The sequence below is a fragment of the Mustela erminea genome, chromosome 20 (assembly GCF_009829155.1).
Source record: "Mustela erminea isolate mMusErm1 chromosome 20, mMusErm1.Pri, whole genome shotgun sequence".
NCBI lineage: Eukaryota > Metazoa > Chordata > Mammalia > Carnivora > Mustelidae > Mustela > Mustela erminea.
This window is the reverse complement of record NC_045633.1, coordinates 7333644-7352056: the sequence shown is the minus strand read 5'-3', so window position 1 is coordinate 7352056 and position 18413 is coordinate 7333644. Positions and strand designations below refer to the sequence as shown.

Sequence of the window (18413 nt, the reverse complement as noted above, 5' to 3'; positions counted from 1 at the left end):
AAAGAGGTTAAAATTTTAAAAATGGGTTTCATAATTCCCTTGCTATCCCATATTTGATCTTCAGCAATTTATTACATTTTTTATTTCAGCTTATGTTATCTAGTTGTGTCTGCCTTGTACAAGCAAATGCTATGGGTCTGATCTTCTCTGTAGATGCCTGTCTCTACCCAGATATGGGTTAGTTATTTGCCCTGAGTTTGTCCTGTCAGGAAACTGAGGGGTTCAAGAAATGCAATAATTTGCAATATGTCCAGCTTTCTTGTACTAACAGTGGGAGTGACAGTCTTTCCAAGTCACTATATCTCACAGGTGAAACTGGACCAATTTTTTAAAAAGCAATGGCCCAATGATTCTACCTACAGCTATATTTTAGACACTTGCATCCACCTATAAAAAGAGATAAGTAAAATAATATTTAAGTCAGTAACATTCACAACAGTCAGACAGTAGCCTATGTCTATCAGTAGCCTAATGGAAAATAAATTGCAGAATATTCATATGCCAGATTACTATTTAGAGAAGAAAATGAATTATAGCTATATGCAACCGCATGAATGAATCTCACAAACACTGAATGAAAGAAGAAGAAAGTAAAGAAAATATACTAGATGATTCCATTCACATAAAGGTCAAAGGTAGGAAAACTCTACCTCAGTTTTTAGAGGTATATGCATGGTAAAAACACCTTGAAAAAAAAATGTCCACAATAACAATGAAGGTATTGGTAATTTTTTATTGGGAATTAGAGGCTGAGGAGTGGGACAAGGGTGAGTTTGGGTTACTATTACTTGGCCTAAATAGGGTGAATTCATGAGGGTTTGCTTTGAAAAATTCATTAAACTCCATGCTTCAAATTTTTCGCACACAAAAAAGAGCTTTATGGGATCACGGAGGCAATACATGCATTAAAATTCACATTAAGAAAATACACTCATCCTTACGAACATGTATTTTTTACTTTAAAACATTTTGACCCCAGTATCCAATTTGCAACGACCTACAAATCATGCACTGATAAGTGTAAACACATTTATTTGTTTCAATTAGAAGTGCTTACCACCCTCTCCCCTTTTGTTCCACCAGTGGGTTCTTATTCCCAGCAAACAAAACCAGAACCCACAGCCTGACTTCGGTGACTCCCATGTATGATTTCCTCTTTCACAGGGCATGTAATAATGAAAAAGCAAGGAGGCCTTGTCCTGCTCTCCTCCCCAACAAGCACACCGCACATGCATATGTAGCCACACAACCAGAGTGAAAATCTGGCCAGTTCATATTCTCAGTACTATGTTCAGGAATAAAGTCTTTCTAATGTTAGAATTTTAGAAGGCTCAGAGTTTTTACATAGGGTTATCAGAGCTGACAATTTTACTGTCCCGGAAAGCCTGCACTCAATAATTGCTATGAACTCCACATAATAAGACTATTTCATCAGGAATAAATCCAAAAGTAATTAACCATGCCATATATATCAAAGAGAGCAGGTTATTTGGCCATGTTCCTTTTTGTATTAACAATGTCTATTCATCCCTCTATTGTGAATAATTAAGCTAATGTAGCAATATTTTGGAAATTTAAAATGATATATGCAAGATTATTCATCTATCCTGTCTTTCATTTCTTAGATAGTGTATTAAAGCAGGAGAACCAAGGGATCCTTACCTACTATATTCCCAGCAAGGACAAGAGCTGGGGAAAGGTAATGTAGAAACCATGACCTTCGAACATTACATACTAAGAAAGCACCAATGATTGGGGGGGGGGGGTATTTGATATCCAAGTATGTGTAATGGGAGCCTGACCTTGTATGAGGAGCAGAAAAGTAACGTAAAGTATGTTATTTTCCAAAAGTCCCTAGAGTTTAATTAATTTGTTCCTTAAATCCCATTGTTAGTCTATGTCCATTAAGAGAATGGGGACAGAACTGCTTCCTTAGAGATTCTCAATTATGTTTTCTACATTTTCTTGTCTCCCCCTTTTGTCCTCCAACATTAACTTGACAGGATTTGGAGGAAGTGCGGGAGAGGCTTATCTGGGTTGGGCACTGGAAGGGAGGACTATAATGGTAACTGTGCTTTTTTATTGCTGTTGTTACTAAAGGTATTTGGTATTTTGGAGGATGCTAAAGAACAATTCAATTTAGAAGACTATTCCATCAGTCAGATAACACTGGAACAAATCTTCCTGGCCTTTGCTAGCCCGGAGAACACAGAAGGTGATTATAAAGAAAAGGTACCATGAGATTCACTCCCAACCAGTGACACTTAGGTCTTTCTCAGACTCTCCATCTACACATGGACACACAGATGGGCATCACTATGTGTGGGCATATCTTGATAGAAGTATATTTACATAATAAAGACTCCCTTTCCCCCGAAGAACATATGTCACTCTTCTGTAGATTTACATGAGTGGCCTGTGCATACAGCACATCCAAATCTAAAGACATTTGTTGAAATTCCTGTTCATTTTCCTAGCAATATAAAAGAGCGTCATTAATCAGGGTAGGGAAAGGACCTCTTCCTGAGCATTCTGAATGTTTAAACAGAAACATTTAGAAATGGCGGTGCTGTCAGATGGGACAGCTTGAAAAGCACGAGGATGATGGGTCAGTACTCGAGTTATGGCTAAGAGGAGCATTAAGCCTGTATCCGATCATCTTTCCCATGACTGCACACATAATTTTATACCAAAAAGGATCTAATTAAAATCAATATCAAAGTTTAAGGGGTAGGGTAAGTTGGGTTTTTATTTCCAAAACTCAAACCAAGATTCTTCATTTGTAAGAGAATCTTTGTACCAAGACATTTAGTGTGCCAAGAACAGAAAGCAAAACAGTGCTCTAAAAACAGTGTGTTTTCTTCCCTATTCTCATCCCACTTCTGATTAAGAGGGAAAGAAGAAGAAATGAAGTGGAGAGGGAGACAGAGAGCTCTTCCTCAAATCTTGTTTGGGCACATGGAGTCCCCCATAAGCCACATGAGAACTCTCATCACGTTCAAGATTCATGGGCAGATGAGCAGATGAGTAGGGATGACTGTTGTCCAGTTGCAAGACAGAAGGAGTCCATGAAGCTACTCTATTTTGAGATGGTTTGTTTAAGGTTTCTAGATTCTCATTTGGATTTTGTGAGTAATAAAATAATACCCAGAAGCTATTCTGTGTTTTATTGTTTTTAGGTATAACTCTTTATGGGTTCAACTCCCATACATGCCATACATTACCAGTGATTTCAGTAATTGCAAAATTTGTTTACAAGGCTTGCCACCTTTAAAAGGGGAGAGAGAACTCATTTGATTAAGTTATTACTTGCATCTGGTCTCACAGCTGGGATCAATAATGACTCTTTTTAATATTCCTTTAATGTGGTACTCTCTTTCACTGTCCCTCCCTATCTTACAATCCACCTCTTATCTTCCAGCAAGAAACAAACAAAAAATTGTAGGCCTGTTCCTCTACTAAGCACTTTGCATGCATTGCATCATTTAGTCCTACTACAAACCTCTGAAGTAAGTAGTGCAGCTATTATTATCCTCACTGTACATGGAAGACACAGAGGGGTGAAGGATTCATCCAGGGTCACCCAGCAAGCAAGCAGGAATATCTCTTAAGAGCCTGGAAACCACACAGCAATTTGAATAGGGCGTTCTCTTTCTCTATACCTCCTTATAGCTACTTCAGAGGTTTGTAGTAGGATTAAATGATGCAGTGCTTCCAAAGTGCTTAGTAGAATTCCAAAAACAGTGAAGAATACACTATGGCCGGGCGCCTGGGTGGCTCAGTGGGTTAAAGCCTCTGCCTTCCGTTAGGGTCATGGTCCCAGGGTCTTGGGATCCAGCCCCGCATCTGGCTCTCTGCTCAGCGGGAAGCCTGCTTCCTCCTCTCTCTGCCTGCTTGTGATCTCTGTCTGTCAAATAAATAAATTCTTAAATAAAAAAGAAAAAAAAAAAGAATACACTATGGCTGAGGGAAAATACTCAAGGAAGAAACAAACTTGGAAGAAGACTCCTCCCTAAGGCTGGGATGCAGACCTTCTTGGAAAAGGTAAAGTTGGTGGGAAGTTCCTTGGCCTTGGGTCAAGGCATTTACACACCTGCGGAGCAAGCAGGAAGTGCCCCTATGGGGTACAGGCTGCCTAGGCCGGCCAACAGGGAACTGGCTGGACCTAGCAAGCAGGGAACTTTTCTGTGGTTGTTGACGGGCTGGTAGTAGGAAGGGGCACCTGCGAGAGGCACTGAGTATCCACTGTTAATGAGAGTGGGCCTGTAGGGTAAATGCTGCGAAATGTCCTCCACACCTGCTGCTGACAGCAGCAAGGTGATAGCAAGAAGAATCAGAGAAAACACCTGACCCTGGACAGCAGCCCTTGGTCCTGCAGGGTCCCTCCAGCACCCGCTCCCAACAAAGCTTAACCTGATCCTTCAAGAGCCCAGCTCCATTTAGCGCTGAGGCCGGAACTCGATACCTGGTCTAGTAGGGAAGAGATCTGTCCAGAGTTCAGAACCTGGGCTTCCAACCATCAAGCTACGGTGGAGATGCCTTTTGGCGGGGAGGATGCGCCAAGAGAAGCGGCCATCAATGCCTTGGAGCAGCATGAGAAAGGTGGGGGGCTGAGGCCCACTGAGTGGCTGGTGGGTCACGGCAGGGCGCACAGAGGGTGCAGTGGGGAGCGGGGGGTCTCCACGCGCGGAGCGTGCACGGGCAAAGGCGGCGCCTGCCACCCGGGCGAGGCGAGTGGCGACGTGCCTCAGATGGGGTCGCTCCGCATCTGGGCTTTGCGGGCCCCTGTGCCAGCACCTCCGCAAGTTTTCTGTTGATGCCCACAACCTTGGAGGGCGGCGGCCACTGATCTCCTCCCACTTTATCCTCCCATCTCCTCCTGCCACCGGCTACTGGGTGACCGTGACACATGAGGGAGAAGGGAGTCAGCGACAGAGGGAAGGATGGTTGGGTCCTCCAGTGGGGTGCAGAGGCGAAGCGCCTGGGAGCAAGCGAAAGGGCCCGAGGTAGGGCCCTCATGGGCCTGGGGCAGCGTCCGAAGTAAGAGTTTAGTGAGGCCTCGCGCTCTGAGGGCTCCCGGGGAGGGTCCCGGTGCGCACGTGGGAGAGGGAGACTGGCTGGAAAGGCGGTGAAGCCCGAGTGCGCAAGGGCTGCAGGGAGTCAGGGGCGGGCTGGGGACTGGGCAAGTGCGCGCATGCGCGAGGAAGGCGGCGGGAAGCGCTGAAGCAGCCCGTGGCAGGGCGGTTGGGGCAGGCGTTGTGAGGAGGCTCGGCGCGGGTGACGCGAGTTCCTCTTAGGTGGAGGTGGAGGTGGAGGTGTGGCCTTGGCGGTTTCGAGCCCTGACAGGTGAGTGTGGGACCTGCCTACCTGCTCTGTCTTCTCCCCAGATTCCCCCGGGGGAGGCAGAAGGTGCTCCCGGGACTGCCCCTGGAGGCCGACCGGCCGACCCCACTCTGAGCGCAGGGCCCGAAAGTGTGAACAGCACGCAACACCCCAAACCCCCAAATACACTGGAACCCTCCACAACCCTCTGGACTCCCCTCTGAAATGATCCCCAAATCCCCTTGTGTGTAGTATACATAATATTTATACATAATATTACCTTATACCTCATGTCGAATGTCAGGGGCCGCCACACCCAGTGCCGACCCTCCACCCCGTTTTGCTTTTCCCTCCCTGGACCTCACTCCCATCCTTTCCCTCTCCAGGTCCCCCTGCATTGGAGAGTGCACCCAGGGCTCCCCAGGCGGGGAGAAAGTGTCCTCCCCCTCAAAAACACCAAAACAAGCACAGGAAGTGAAAGCCACTTCTCTGGACCCCGAAACACACAGAGAAGCTAACCAGAGCAAATTACACAAAATTTGCATTTTGGCTGTGCCCAGTATTTGAAAGCCAGGGCTCTGGAGGCACATGTTGTGGGTCTAGCTAGGCCTGGGGAATCCCAGTTTATTTGCTGTGTGACTGTCCAGTCAGCTGGGGCTGCTGTAACAGAGTACTGCAGGCTGGGTGACTTGAACACAACCAGTGTACTACTGACAGTTCTGGAAACTGGGAAGTCTGTGATCAACGCTCCACGCAGATTCAGTGTGTGGTGAGAGCCTGCTTTCTGGTTCAGACAGGCATCTTCTCACTGTGTCCTTCACAGGGCGGAGGGAGCAAGGGAGCTCTCGGGCGTGTGTCATAAGGACACTAATGCCATTCATCAGGGCTCCATCCTCATGACCTAATCACACGCCACGTGTCCCTGATGGTGATACCATCACACTGGGGTTAGGATTTCAACATACCAATTTGGGGAGAAGAGGAAGACAGACATTCAGATTATAGCAATGACCTAATAATGTAAATTAGGTATCATCGTCTAAAAGAAACTGGATACCACTTGTACCCATCTCTGAGGGTAATTTGAATTATTTCAACTGATAGAACCTAGTAAATGTTCCGTACGTAGAGGAAGGGTATGGAAGTTAAATGCTGCAGGAAGCTCAAGTGTCTTAGTTCTCCTCTGCCAAAGTGGAAATTGCACTGAACTAAGGTTGACCAGTAGAACACATTGAGTAAGTTCCTGAAGTTTGTTCCTGTGGTTTTCTGTGATTAAGCCATGTGTGTTTTTTATTGGTGACTGTTAGAAGCTAGCTCCTACAGTCCTATAGAGACTGGAAAGGGGTGCTGTCTTCCTTCAGGATTACATTACATTACAAAGGATGACTCCCAGGTCCTTCAGAGAGTGAGTTTGGGGTGGTGAAACAGGTAAGAGGCTCGTTAAAAGAGTTGCATATGTTTTAGACAGAGAAAGGATGTATAATTAAAGGTTTTCTAAAGGAGATACCCAGAGAAAAGGGTGATCAGGACTTACAGCCAGGGAGAGTCCTATATATGGTATTAGTCCAGCTCAGAGGAACATCCAAGCCATCCTGGTCACCTCATTTTATGCAAAGTAGGCAGAAGATTTAAAAGGAAAGATACTTTTGTTTTACCAGAATTAAGAAAGCTGTTGTGTTTCATTCAGAACAGCTCAGTGCTTTTTAGAAAAGAAAATGAAGTATAGTGAGTATATGTCTCATTCTAAGAATTTAGGACTATAAGGAATATAATGGCTTAATTTTCAGTAACTCCATTTAATTGTTTTTTTAGAGACCACACATCAGTAGGTTGCCTTAAAACTTTTTAGACACACCAGCTTCATGTGCCTTCAACTTCCTCCTCTTCTCCTTCCCACTCCAGGGTTGCATCCAAGTTTGGGGTGGACAGGAGTGGGTGTGCATTTAGTATTTAAGGCCAGATTATTATAGATGAACTGGTTCCTAGCCTGGCTCTTGTGGAGTCAGAATTCCTCTGCCTGAAGATTCTCCCAGATCTGTTCCTCGGGATAGTAAAGAAGGTGGGATGACAGGGTATTAAGAAGCTTTGCTTTTCCTCTTTGTGCATAATTTCAAATCATTTGTGTTACCCTAGAAAGGGTAATTGGAAAGAACTAGATTTTGTCCTTTTAGGCTTAGGTGTTCCTCTCTCTTTTTGAGACCGGAAAAAAAAATTTTTTTTTTTGAATGGGGGATGGGACACTAAAATTGTATGAAGTTGGAAACTTACAGTTAATATTTTGAAATATTACCCACTATAAGAGCAAGAGAAAGAAGTTCTTGGGTCAATCAGTACATCGGGTAGTTCTTCACAGATTTATAACTCCCAACATCTGAAGAAACGATTAGAAAAATGGTACATGTGCATTGTAGAGAACTCAAGTCTTACAGACATAACAAATTGTAGAATGTGTTAATCTATATTTCACTCTTGAGAGACAAATAATGTCAACAAATTAGAATATATTCTGCCATTTTTCTTCTCTCTACATAAAATAATATATATGTATATCTTTACAAAAAAGTATTTATATCAAATAGAATGCTTTTCATCTTTTCCCCCTTCACAATATATTATCCTCCCATGAAAACACAGTTTTTATCCTCCTCTTTGAAACAGATAAATAGGATTTTACTGAAGGGATTGCTATTATTTATGTAATCATTCTATCTGTGTACATTTTATCTTACTAATTCCAGTGTTCTGGTGAATGATGACCTTTCTGTATGAATCTTTGTTTTGCTTTAAACCCCTTTATTGTTAATGTAGCAGACACCTACTAAGTGTCTTTTATCTACCACTGAGGGGTAATATTTACCCTTATGTGAAGCCCTACCTTTTAATGAAAAATTCAAGAATGGCATAATTGCACAGTTAGAAGACTGTATGAATTATAAATTGATGTTATGCCATTGTCATGTAAACAAAACACCTGCCATGCCATTTTGAATAAGGTTAGTCTTGTATTAATTGAGGTGTTCAGGATTGCAGTCTTTAAATAAATAATGGGCAATGCACTAGGCTTCATGTTGTTTGGGACCCAAAGGAAAATGACACTATCCCCACTATAGGGCTGTCAAAGGTGTCTTGTCACAATCTTAATGCTGAAGATTGTTTTTTAGCCTCCGCGCTTAGTATATAGGAGCTGTAATGATATTAAAATTTTTTTCACTTGAAGTATAATTTACATAATATGGAATGCCCAGGTTTTGAGTGACAGTTTGATCAGTTTTGAAAAATGTATACCTCTGTGAAGACACAGACCATTTGTATCACAACAGAGAATATCCTCCTGCCCCTTTGTTTTCAACCACCACTCACCCTGGACACCCTAACCCTTGATAGGATTTTGCCTCTTCCAAGTATTCCATATGAATGCAATCATGTGGGATGTACGTTTTGTGCCTGGCTCTTTCTTCTTATACCCTTTCTCACATCCTCCCATACTTAGAGTACTGCTCTGTTTTATGTCTCTGTAATTTTCTATGACTTGTATTCTAGATAGGAGATCTTGATCAGATACATGTATTGTAAACATTTTCTTTTTCTGGCTTGCCTTTTAGTTTTCTTAGCAGTGTCTTTTGAACAGTAAAAGTTTTTTGTTTTTGTTTTTGTTTTTTTTTATTACTTACGTCCAGTTTATTTCTCTTTTGCGTCCTAAGTCAGAAATCTTCACATACCAGATTTTGAGGATTTTCTCCTGTTTTCTTTTGAAAGCTTTAATTTTTAGGCTTTTAATATAGATCTGTGATATATTTTGGATTCATTTTTATGTGTGGTATGAGGTAAGATCAGTGCTCATTTTTTTTTCCCATACACATACCCAGTTGTCCTAGCACCATTTTTTGAAGTCTTTTCTTTACCTGTTGAATTTCCTTGGTAATTTGTAGAAAATATTTGACCACAGTTATGTGGATCATAAATATCTGATTGTATTTCTGGACCCTTATCTGTGTTGTTGGTCTGTTTCTGTCTCTTCACCAATACCACACTATTTTTTTTTTTCTATTTTTTGGTGCTTATTTCGCCCTTCCATTTTAGAGAGATTAGCCCTTTGCCTATGAGTTGCTAGTTTTCTCAGTTTGTCATTTGTTTCTTTAATTTACTCATGTTAACCGCACAAAACGTACTTTAAAAACATGTTATTTTATGAAACTTGTATTACTAGTGGATTTTAATTCGTGGAGTCTTTTCCCACTCCCACGTTTTATCTGTTTCCAAATGACCATTTATTCCAGCAACATTTTTTTAAAAAAATACATCTTTTACCCAGTGAATTCAGTGTTACCTACAGCATATCCTGAGTTTCTGTATGTACTTTGGTTTATTTCCAGACTTTGTATTTTGTTCCATTTCTTTGGCTTACGATTAATGTACTAGTACCACTTTTTTTTTTTTTTTTTTTTTAACTAGGCTCCACAGGAGCCCAGTGCAGGGCTTAAACTCAGGACCTTGAGATCAAGACCTGAGCTGAGATCAAGCATCAGATGCTTAACCACCTGTGCTACCCCGTTGCCCCTACCACCCATTTTTTTAAAAAGATTATTTATTTATTTATTTGACAGAGAAATCACAAGAAGGCAGACGTAGGCAGAGAGACAGGCAGATAGAGAGAGAGAGAAGCAGGCTCCCTGCTGAGCAGAGAGCCTGATGTGAGGCTCCATCCCAGGACCCTGGGATCATGACCTGAGCCGAAGGCAGAGGCTTAACCTACTGAGCTACCTAGGCATCCCAGCTATCACCCATTTTTAAGTGTAGAGACTTTATAGTATGTTTTAGCATCTGGTAGAGCTAAAGTTCACCTCATTAATCTTATTTTTCAGTATTTTCCTACCTGTTCTTTATTACCTTTCCAAATAACTTTAGAATGAAAGGATACTTACTGATTATTATTTTCATTGGGATAACATTAAATATATGTGGACTTTGGAGAAAAATGACATATTTATGATTTTGGATCATCCTATTGAAAAACAAGGAATATTTTTCTAACTGTTCAAATCTGTTTCTGAGTTTTACAAGAGGGCTTTATTTATTTTTAAAGATTTTATTTATTTATTTGAGAGAGAGACAGAGAGAGCAGAGCATAGAGGGAGAGTGAGAGGGAGCAGCAGGCTCCCCACTGGACAGACAGACTGACATGGGGCTCAGTCCCAGGACCTGAGATTGTGTCCTGAGCTGAAGGCAGATGCTTAACCGAATAAGTCACCCAGGCACCCCTATAAGAGGCCTTTAAAGTTTTCTTCATATAAACCTGCAGCATTTTTTATTACATTTATTTATAAGATTTTTGTCTTTTTGTTGCCATTATAAACTAGAGTATTCTCTTTATGTCTTGTAATGAGTTTTTTGTTTATAAGTTCTGTGTATATGAAAGTTACTGGTTTTTATGTTATATATCGCACTATAAATAAGTAAAGTTTTATATCCTATGAAAATTCAAAAGATTGAATTTTTTTTAAATTTAAGTTTTAGTTAACATACAATGCAAAATTGGTCTCAGGAGTAGAATTCAGTGAATGATCGCTTTTATACAACACCCAGTGATCATCACAAGTGTACTCTTTAATACCCATCACCCTTCTAGCCCATTCCCACTTACCAACCCTTAGTTTGTTCTCTATCTTTAAGAGTCTCTTATGGTTTATCCCCCCCTCCACTGTCTACTTTCCATATGTTCATCTGTTTTCTTTCTCTGACTGACTTATTTCACTTAGCATAATACTTTGGAGTTCCATCCACATTATTATAAATGGCAAGATTTCATTCTTTTTGATGACCGAATAATATTCCATTGTATATTTATACCATATCTTCTTTATCCATTCTTCAGTTGATGGACATGTGGACTCTCTCCATCACTTGGTTATTATTGATAATGCTGCTATAAAGATCAGGGTGCATGTATACCTTCAAATCTTTATTTTTCTGTCCTTAAGAAGATTAAATTTTTTATTTTTCACATTGGTTTTCTTGGGTCAAGCAATTATATCTGCAGGTAGAGATAGTTTTACTCTTGTTTTGTCTGATTTCATTGTCTAAAATCCTAATACATTGTTAACCTGTAGTGGGAATAGTAGCCATCATTATTTTTTCTAAAGTGGGGTATATACATTTTACTGTATTAGGACATATTCATGAATTCCTATTAGTTTTTAAGTGATTTTAATCAGGAACAGAAGTTCAATTTTGTCAGAGGCCTTTTTAAGAAGGTAATTATAAGGCCTTTTTAAGAAGGTAATTATAAGACTTTTCCATGTGAGATATATGAACATTGTGAGTTCCACAATAGATTTTCTAATAGTGAACCATCTTTTTTTTCCTGGAATAATGCCACTTGCTTATAGTATAATTTTTTTAATACTTGGATTATATTTGGTAGTATTTAGAATATCTCATTGATATGTAAGTGGAATTATGTTGTTTCTTTTGGGGGAGTTGGGTTTGCTTCCTAAAAATAACTTGATTGTTTCACTTCTGTGCTCTTGAAAGCTTAAGTAGTGTTGGAATTATCTGATTATCAAAGGTTTGACAGAATTTCCCTATGCTTTGATGGAGCATTTCTTAGATAATCTTTCTGTTTCTTCACTGAAAATTCACATATTTTATATCTCCATGAGGATAATTTTGGTATAAAAATTGAGGTTCCAGATGACTGTATAAGCTTCTTTCTGTGAGATATCATTGAGCTCTGGCAAGGACAAAGGAGTGCATAAGAATGGTGGTCTCCCTGCTTACATTCCCTAGGTCCACGTACTTAGCCTCTAAGTGTGTGAAACCTTATGTCTGTCCCTAAGATTGAAACTCTAGACTAAGTAAATAGGCCTGTTTTACAGGAAAACTGAGCTTGTTTTGCAGTCTCCTGTCAATGCAGTGCCCTGGCAATGGTGGTCTGCCAAGAATTATCTTTCCACTTGTTACAGTCCCATGGACTGTAACATTTTTGGTATTACAAGTATTTATATTAGTGTATTCATGGATATTTTCCTTATTACATGTACGTATGTGTTTTATTGGACTAAATATATCATTGTGAGACCATTCACGCCATCATTCTGTGAAAGAATTAGGATTCAGCCCTCATACCTTCAGGCACATAACCATTTGGAGAAATGGAACCACATCTTATATTTTAAATGTATTAGAAGTTCATTAGATATCAAGTAAACAAATATAAAAATGAAAACAAGAGGACTTTCTTTATTTCCAATATGTAGTTATTCCTGCTATCAATATTTGAGGCCGATTAAGAAGAACATTAGGAGAAAGAAGTAATTCTGTTATTTGCTTGATGTTCACATTATTAGGTGACTTAATATTATAAAACCTTTCCTCTACCCCTGGAGGTGAATTGTAGAGAATGGATTTGTTGACATTCAACCAATTTGCAGTGCTCCTCTGGAAAAATTTTACCTTAAAGGTGGGTAAAGGCTGTGTAAAATGTTCATAAATGGCCATTTGTTGCAGTTCAGGGTTGTGTGTATATGTGTGTATACATACTTTTGAAAAAATCAGTTCCAGAGCTCTAAGGTAGCTCTTCCAAATGTATAAAACTGAGTTAATCAGTAGAATAGTATGGCCTATAAGAAAGTTGGGAACAGGAGGCGCCTGGGTGGCTCAGTGGGTTAAACCTCTGCCTTCGGCTCAGGTCATGATCTCAGGGTCCTGGGATTGAGCCCTGCATTGAGGGGGTGGGTGGTCTCTGCTCAGTGGGGAGCCTGCTTCCCTCTCCCCCTCTGCCTGCCTCTCTGTCTACTTGTGATTTCTCTGTCAAATAAATCTTTATTAAAAAAAAAAAAAAGAAAGAAAGCAAGTTGGGAGGGATGGAGGTGAAGGTGCAACAAGACAGTCTGGGAAGTACTTGGCTGTTCCAGAGTAAAACCGTCATGAGTTTAATATCATAGAACTATTCATTTGCATTGAATGTGTGTCCTTAAATTAATTAACACCATCTTTTTGTTTCTCTTCTAGAGGAGGCAGTTCTTTACTTTAACATTGGAAATCTTAACAGCACTGGTGTTCCCAGTGATGATTTTGGTATTCCGTACACACATTGCTATAAAAGTTGTTGGACCTTATAGTTATACTCCTCAGCCCGTCAATTCTTTGCCTTCTTTCCTCAAAAATCCTGAAGAGTGGGAATTGACTTATGTGCCTTCTAATATTGATGTGATACAGGAGATCATTGAGAATGTAAAGAGGAATCTGAACACCAGTATAAAAGGTTAGAAATTAAGGTTTTCTGTAACACTTACAAAATTGTTTTTCAGTGGAGATAAAGCAGTGTTTTTAAAAAAAAGAATAAAAGGAGTCACAATTTTCAATTTTAATTTCCCAATTTTAAATTCCCAGTTTTGAAACTTGCAATGTAACTATAAAGATAGTGTGGTATTGGTGGAGGGATAGACATATAGATAAATGAAACAATATAGGCATACCACAGGTTCAGTTTCAGACCACTGCAGTAAAGCTAGTCAAATGAATTTTTTCATTTCCCAGTGCATATAAAAGTTATGTTTACACTATACTATAGTCTGTTAAGTATGCAGTCACATTATGTCTAAAAAAGCAACTCATACCTGAACTTAAAAATACTTTATTGCTAAAAAATACTACCATCTGAGCTTTCATTAAGTCATAGTCACTGATCACATATAATAATGATGAAAAAGTTTGAAATATTTCAAGAATTACCAAAATGTGACATATAGATGAAATGAGTTAATGCTATTGGAAAATGGTATCACTAGACTTGCTTGACTCAGGGTTGCCACAGACCTTCAATTTTTAAAAAACACAGTATCTGCAAAGTGCAATAAAACAAATTATACCTGTAGAGAATACAGAGATAGAACTACACAAATATGCCAAAATACTGTCTACAATAGTGGAAGGGTAAGTTTTTCAACAAATAGTGCTAAACAATTATACATCATTAGCCAAAACAATGAAACCTCACATCAAAATGGATCACAGGTCTAAAAGAATCTACATTACAGATCTAAAAAAATACATCAAAATGGATCACAGATATAAAAGTAAACTGAGAGACACCTGGGTGGCTCAGTCAGTTAAGCATCTGACTTCAGCTCAGGTCATGATCCCAGGGTCCTGGGATGGAACCCCATGTCAGGCCCTCTGCTTAGATGGGACTCTGCTTCCCTGTCTCCCTCTGCCTGCTGCACTGCCTGCTTTTGCTCTCTCTCTCTCTCTGTCAAATAAATATATAAAATCTTTAAAAAAATAAAAATAAAAGAATAAAAGTAAAATGATAAAATATTTAGGAGAGAACAGAAAATTTTTGTAACTTCATAAAGAGTTAGTTGAAGGATTCTTACACACCATGAAAGAAAAAAATGAAAAATTGGACTTATGATATAATATTATTTGCTCTTGGGTTTAAAAAAATGCATGCATAATTTTTCACAATCAACTTAAAACATTTTACTACTTTATTTTCACATCTACACAAAGGAAAACTATATCAGAAAGTGTTGTGATTTATGAACGTATTTTAAAGAACTTAAGAAAACTATTTACCCAGATATTTACCATAGCTCTTGTTTGTAGCCTCATTCTTTTTTTTTATTATGTTAAGTTAGCTACCATATAGTACATCGTTAGTTTTTGATGTAATGTTCAGTGATTCATCAATTGCATATAACACCCAGTGCTTACTACAGCACGTGCCCTCCTTAATATCCATCACCCAGTGACCCCATCCTTCAATCCCCACCCCTCTGAAACCTTCAGTTTGTTTCCCAGAGTCCATACTCTCTCATGGTTTGTCTCCCTCTCTGATTTCCTCCTCCAGTTTTCCCTCCCTTCACCTATAGTCTTCAGTGCTATTTATGTTCCACATATGAGTGAAACCATATGTTAATTGTCTTTCTCTGCTTGACTTATTTTACTTACCATAATCCGCTCCAGTTCCATCCATATTGGTGCAAATGGTTGGTATTCATCCTTTCTGATGGCTGAGTAATATTCCATTGTATATATGGACCACATCTTCATCCATTCATCTGTTGAAGGACATCTTGGCTCCTTCCACAGTTTGGCTATTGTGGACATTGCTGCTATGAACATTGGGGTGCATGTGCTCCTTCTTTTCACTACATCTGCATCTTTGAGGTAAATACCCAGTAGTGCGATTGCTGGGTCATAGGGTAGCTCTATTTTGAATATCCTGAGGAACCTCCATACTGTTTTCTAGAGTGGCTGTACCAGCTTGCATTCCCACCAACAGTGTTAAGAGTGTTCACCTTTCTCCATGTCTTTGCCAACACTTGTTTCCTGTCTTGTTACTTTTTGCCATTCTAACTGGTGTAAGGTGGTATCTCGATGTGGTTTTGATTTGAATTTCCCTGATGTTTAGTGATGTTGAATACTTAATTTTTTTTCTGTTAGCCATTTGTATGTCTTCTTTGGAGAAGTGTCTGTTCATGTCTTCTGCCCATTTTTTGACTGGATTATTTCTTTTTTATGGGTGTTGAGTTTGAGAAGTTCTTTATAGATCTTGGAAACTGGCCCTTTGTCTGTAGTGTCATTTGCAAATATCTTCTTCCATTCTGTGGTTTGCTTCTTAGTTTTGTTGACTGTTTCCTTTGCTGTGCAGAAGCTTTTCATATTGATGAAGTCAATATAAAAGTTCATTTTTGGGGCACCTGGATGGCTCAGTCATTAAGTGTCTACCTGTGGCTCAGGTCATGATCCCAGAGTCCTAGGATCGAGCCCCACATTGGGCTCCCTGCTTCCCATTCCCCCTGCTTGTGTTCCTTCTCTGACTGTCTCTTTCTTTGTCAAAAAATAAAAACTTTTTTTTAAAAGTTCATTTTGCTTCTGTTTCCTTTGCCTTTGGAGACACATCATGAAAGAAGTTGCTGTGGCCAATTTCAAAGAGTACTGCCTATGTTCTCCTCTAGGATTTTGATGGATTCCTGTCTGACAGTGAGGTCTTTCCTCCATTTAGAGTTTATCCTTATGTATGGTGTAAGAGAATGGTCCAGTTTCATTCTTCTTTATGAGCTGTCCAGTTTTCCCACATGATTTATTGAAGAAACTGTCTTTTTTCCATTGGATATTTTTTCCTGATTTGTCGAAAGATTAGTTGACCATAGAGTTGAGGGTCCATTTCTTGAGTCTCTGTTCTGTTCCATTGATCTATTTGTCTGTTTTTGTGCCACTATCATGCTGTCTTGATGATCAGAGCTTTTGTAATATGGCATAAAATCAAGCAGAGTGATGCCCCCAGCTTTGTTTTTGAATTTCCAAGTTCCAGGTTTCTTCTTCTATCATTTTCCTTCTTTCTAAAGAATTTTAACAATTTTTCAGAACAAGTCTTCTGACAATGAGTTCCCTTTGTTTTCCTTCATCTAAGAATGTCTTTAATTCATTCCTAAAGATTATTTCATTTGGTATAAAATTTGGGGTTGACAGTCCTCTCAACATATTTAAAAAGTATTTTTCAGTTTCTTCTGACCTCATTGGTTTTTGAGAAGAATCCTTGTTTTCTTGTAGGTGATGTATCATTTCTCTCTGGCTGCTTTCAAGATATTTTCTGTCCTTACTTATCAAAACTATGATTATGATATGTCTAAGTGTAGATTCTTTTGGTTTATTCTGTTCGGGGTTTACTGAGCGTTTTGAATCTGTAAGTTTCTTGTCTTTCACCAAAGTTGGAGAGTTTTCAACAATTATTTCTGAAAGTCGTATTGTCCCATAAATAAATCTGGAATTTAAATAAAAACTTTTTAAAAAGGATATAGAAAAAAAATTTAAAACATGGCTGCATTAAAACATAAAAATCTAGTCATCAAAAGAAAATCTTATCACCACAAAAAAACTGAAAGGAAAGCCACAAACTGGAGAAATATACCTAGATTCACTTAACCCAACTCCACCACCTTTTGGTTCGCATTACCCACAATCCACCACCTTTTGGTAGGTAGGTACAGAGACTTGGATTCAGGGAGACAGAGCTGAGGATACCATGGTGAGGAAGGAGCCTGCTTACAGAGTGAAATGCAAAATCAGAGGTTTTAAAAGTCTGCTACTGTGGGGGATGTAAACTTACTACAATGCTTACTACAAAACTTACTACAATGCTACAGTAATTAAAACAGTCTTGCACTGGCATAAGAACAGGAATAGACCAATGATATAAAATTGAGAGTCTAGAAGTCCACATATTTATGACCAATTTTTGAAAATGGTGCAAAGTACTACTAAAGATACAAATGTAGTGATCCAAAGGGGCACGTGCACCTGAATGTTTATGGCAGCAATGTCCACAATAATCAAACTATGAAAAGAACCTAAATGTTCGTCAACAGATGAATGGGTAAAGAAGATGTGAAAATACATTGTGTGTGTGCGTGTGTGTGTGTGTGTGTGTGTGTGTATTTAAGAATCTATTTGAGTTTTTTCCCATTTTTCCCCCTCTCTTGTTCAGATTAGGTGATGTCTACTGATCTGTCTTCACTGACTCCTTCCTCTGTTATCTCTGTATAGCTATTGAGCCATCAAATGTGTTATTTTTTTCAAAAGCACAATTTGAAATGATCTCTGCCTCTGATTTATCTTGTTTTGAGACAGCTTTTTGTGGGCCCCTGGCTGGCTCAGTTGGTAGAGCCTGTGACTCTTGCTTTCAGGGTTGGGATTTCAAGCCCCACATTGGGTGTGGAGCCTGCTTTAAAAAAAAAAAGAAAAGAAAAAAAAAAAAAGAAAAGAAACTGCGAAACAGCTTTTTGAGATCTAAAACACATACCATATATTCACCCATTTAAAGCATATAATTCAGTGGCTTTTGGTATATTCACAGAGTTGTGTATCCACTACCACAATCAATTATAGGGCATTTTTGTCACCAAAAATAAACTCTGGAACCTTCAGTCATGACTCTATAATTTTCCATCCCACCAGGATTAGGAAAACACTAATCTAAATCTACTTTTAGATTCACCTACCTTTTATGTAAATGGTTTATGTATAAAATTTTTATTTAAATTCTATGTATATGGAAGTTGTGGTCTTTTGTGACTGGCTTTTTC

The 18413-nt window shown here is 39.2% G+C and overlaps 2 protein-coding genes across 7 annotated transcripts in view; both read left to right on the top strand.

Moving 5' to 3' along the window:
- LOC116581390 (ATP-binding cassette sub-family A member 3-like) overlaps positions 1–3146 on the top strand; it is a 124420-nt gene extending 121274 nt beyond the window's left edge. For both annotated transcript variants that reach the window (XM_032328554.1, XM_032328555.1), the window contains exons 30-32: positions 1626–1699; positions 2101–2215; positions 2892–3146. In XM_032328554.1, the coding sequence (XP_032184445.1) occupies positions 1626–1699; positions 2101–2215; positions 2892–2911 (209 nt within the window). In that variant the 3' untranslated portion in view covers positions 2912–3146. The remainder of the gene's footprint in view (positions 1–1625; positions 1700–2100; positions 2216–2891) is intronic.
- Positions 3147–5192: 2046 nt separating this feature from the next.
- LOC116581350 (ATP-binding cassette sub-family A member 3-like) overlaps positions 5193–18413 on the top strand; it is a 183551-nt gene continuing 170330 nt past the window's right edge. For 4 of the 5 annotated variants that reach the window (XM_032328504.1, XM_032328502.1, XM_032328505.1 and 1 more), the window contains exons 1-3: positions 5193–5346; positions 12669–12781; positions 13333–13585. In XM_032328504.1, the coding sequence (XP_032184395.1) occupies positions 12722–12781; positions 13333–13585 (313 nt within the window). In that variant the 5' untranslated portion in view covers positions 5193–5346; positions 12669–12721. The remainder of the gene's footprint in view (positions 5347–12668; positions 12782–13332; positions 13586–18413) is intronic. The other variant, XM_032328503.1, reaches the window with a different exon arrangement.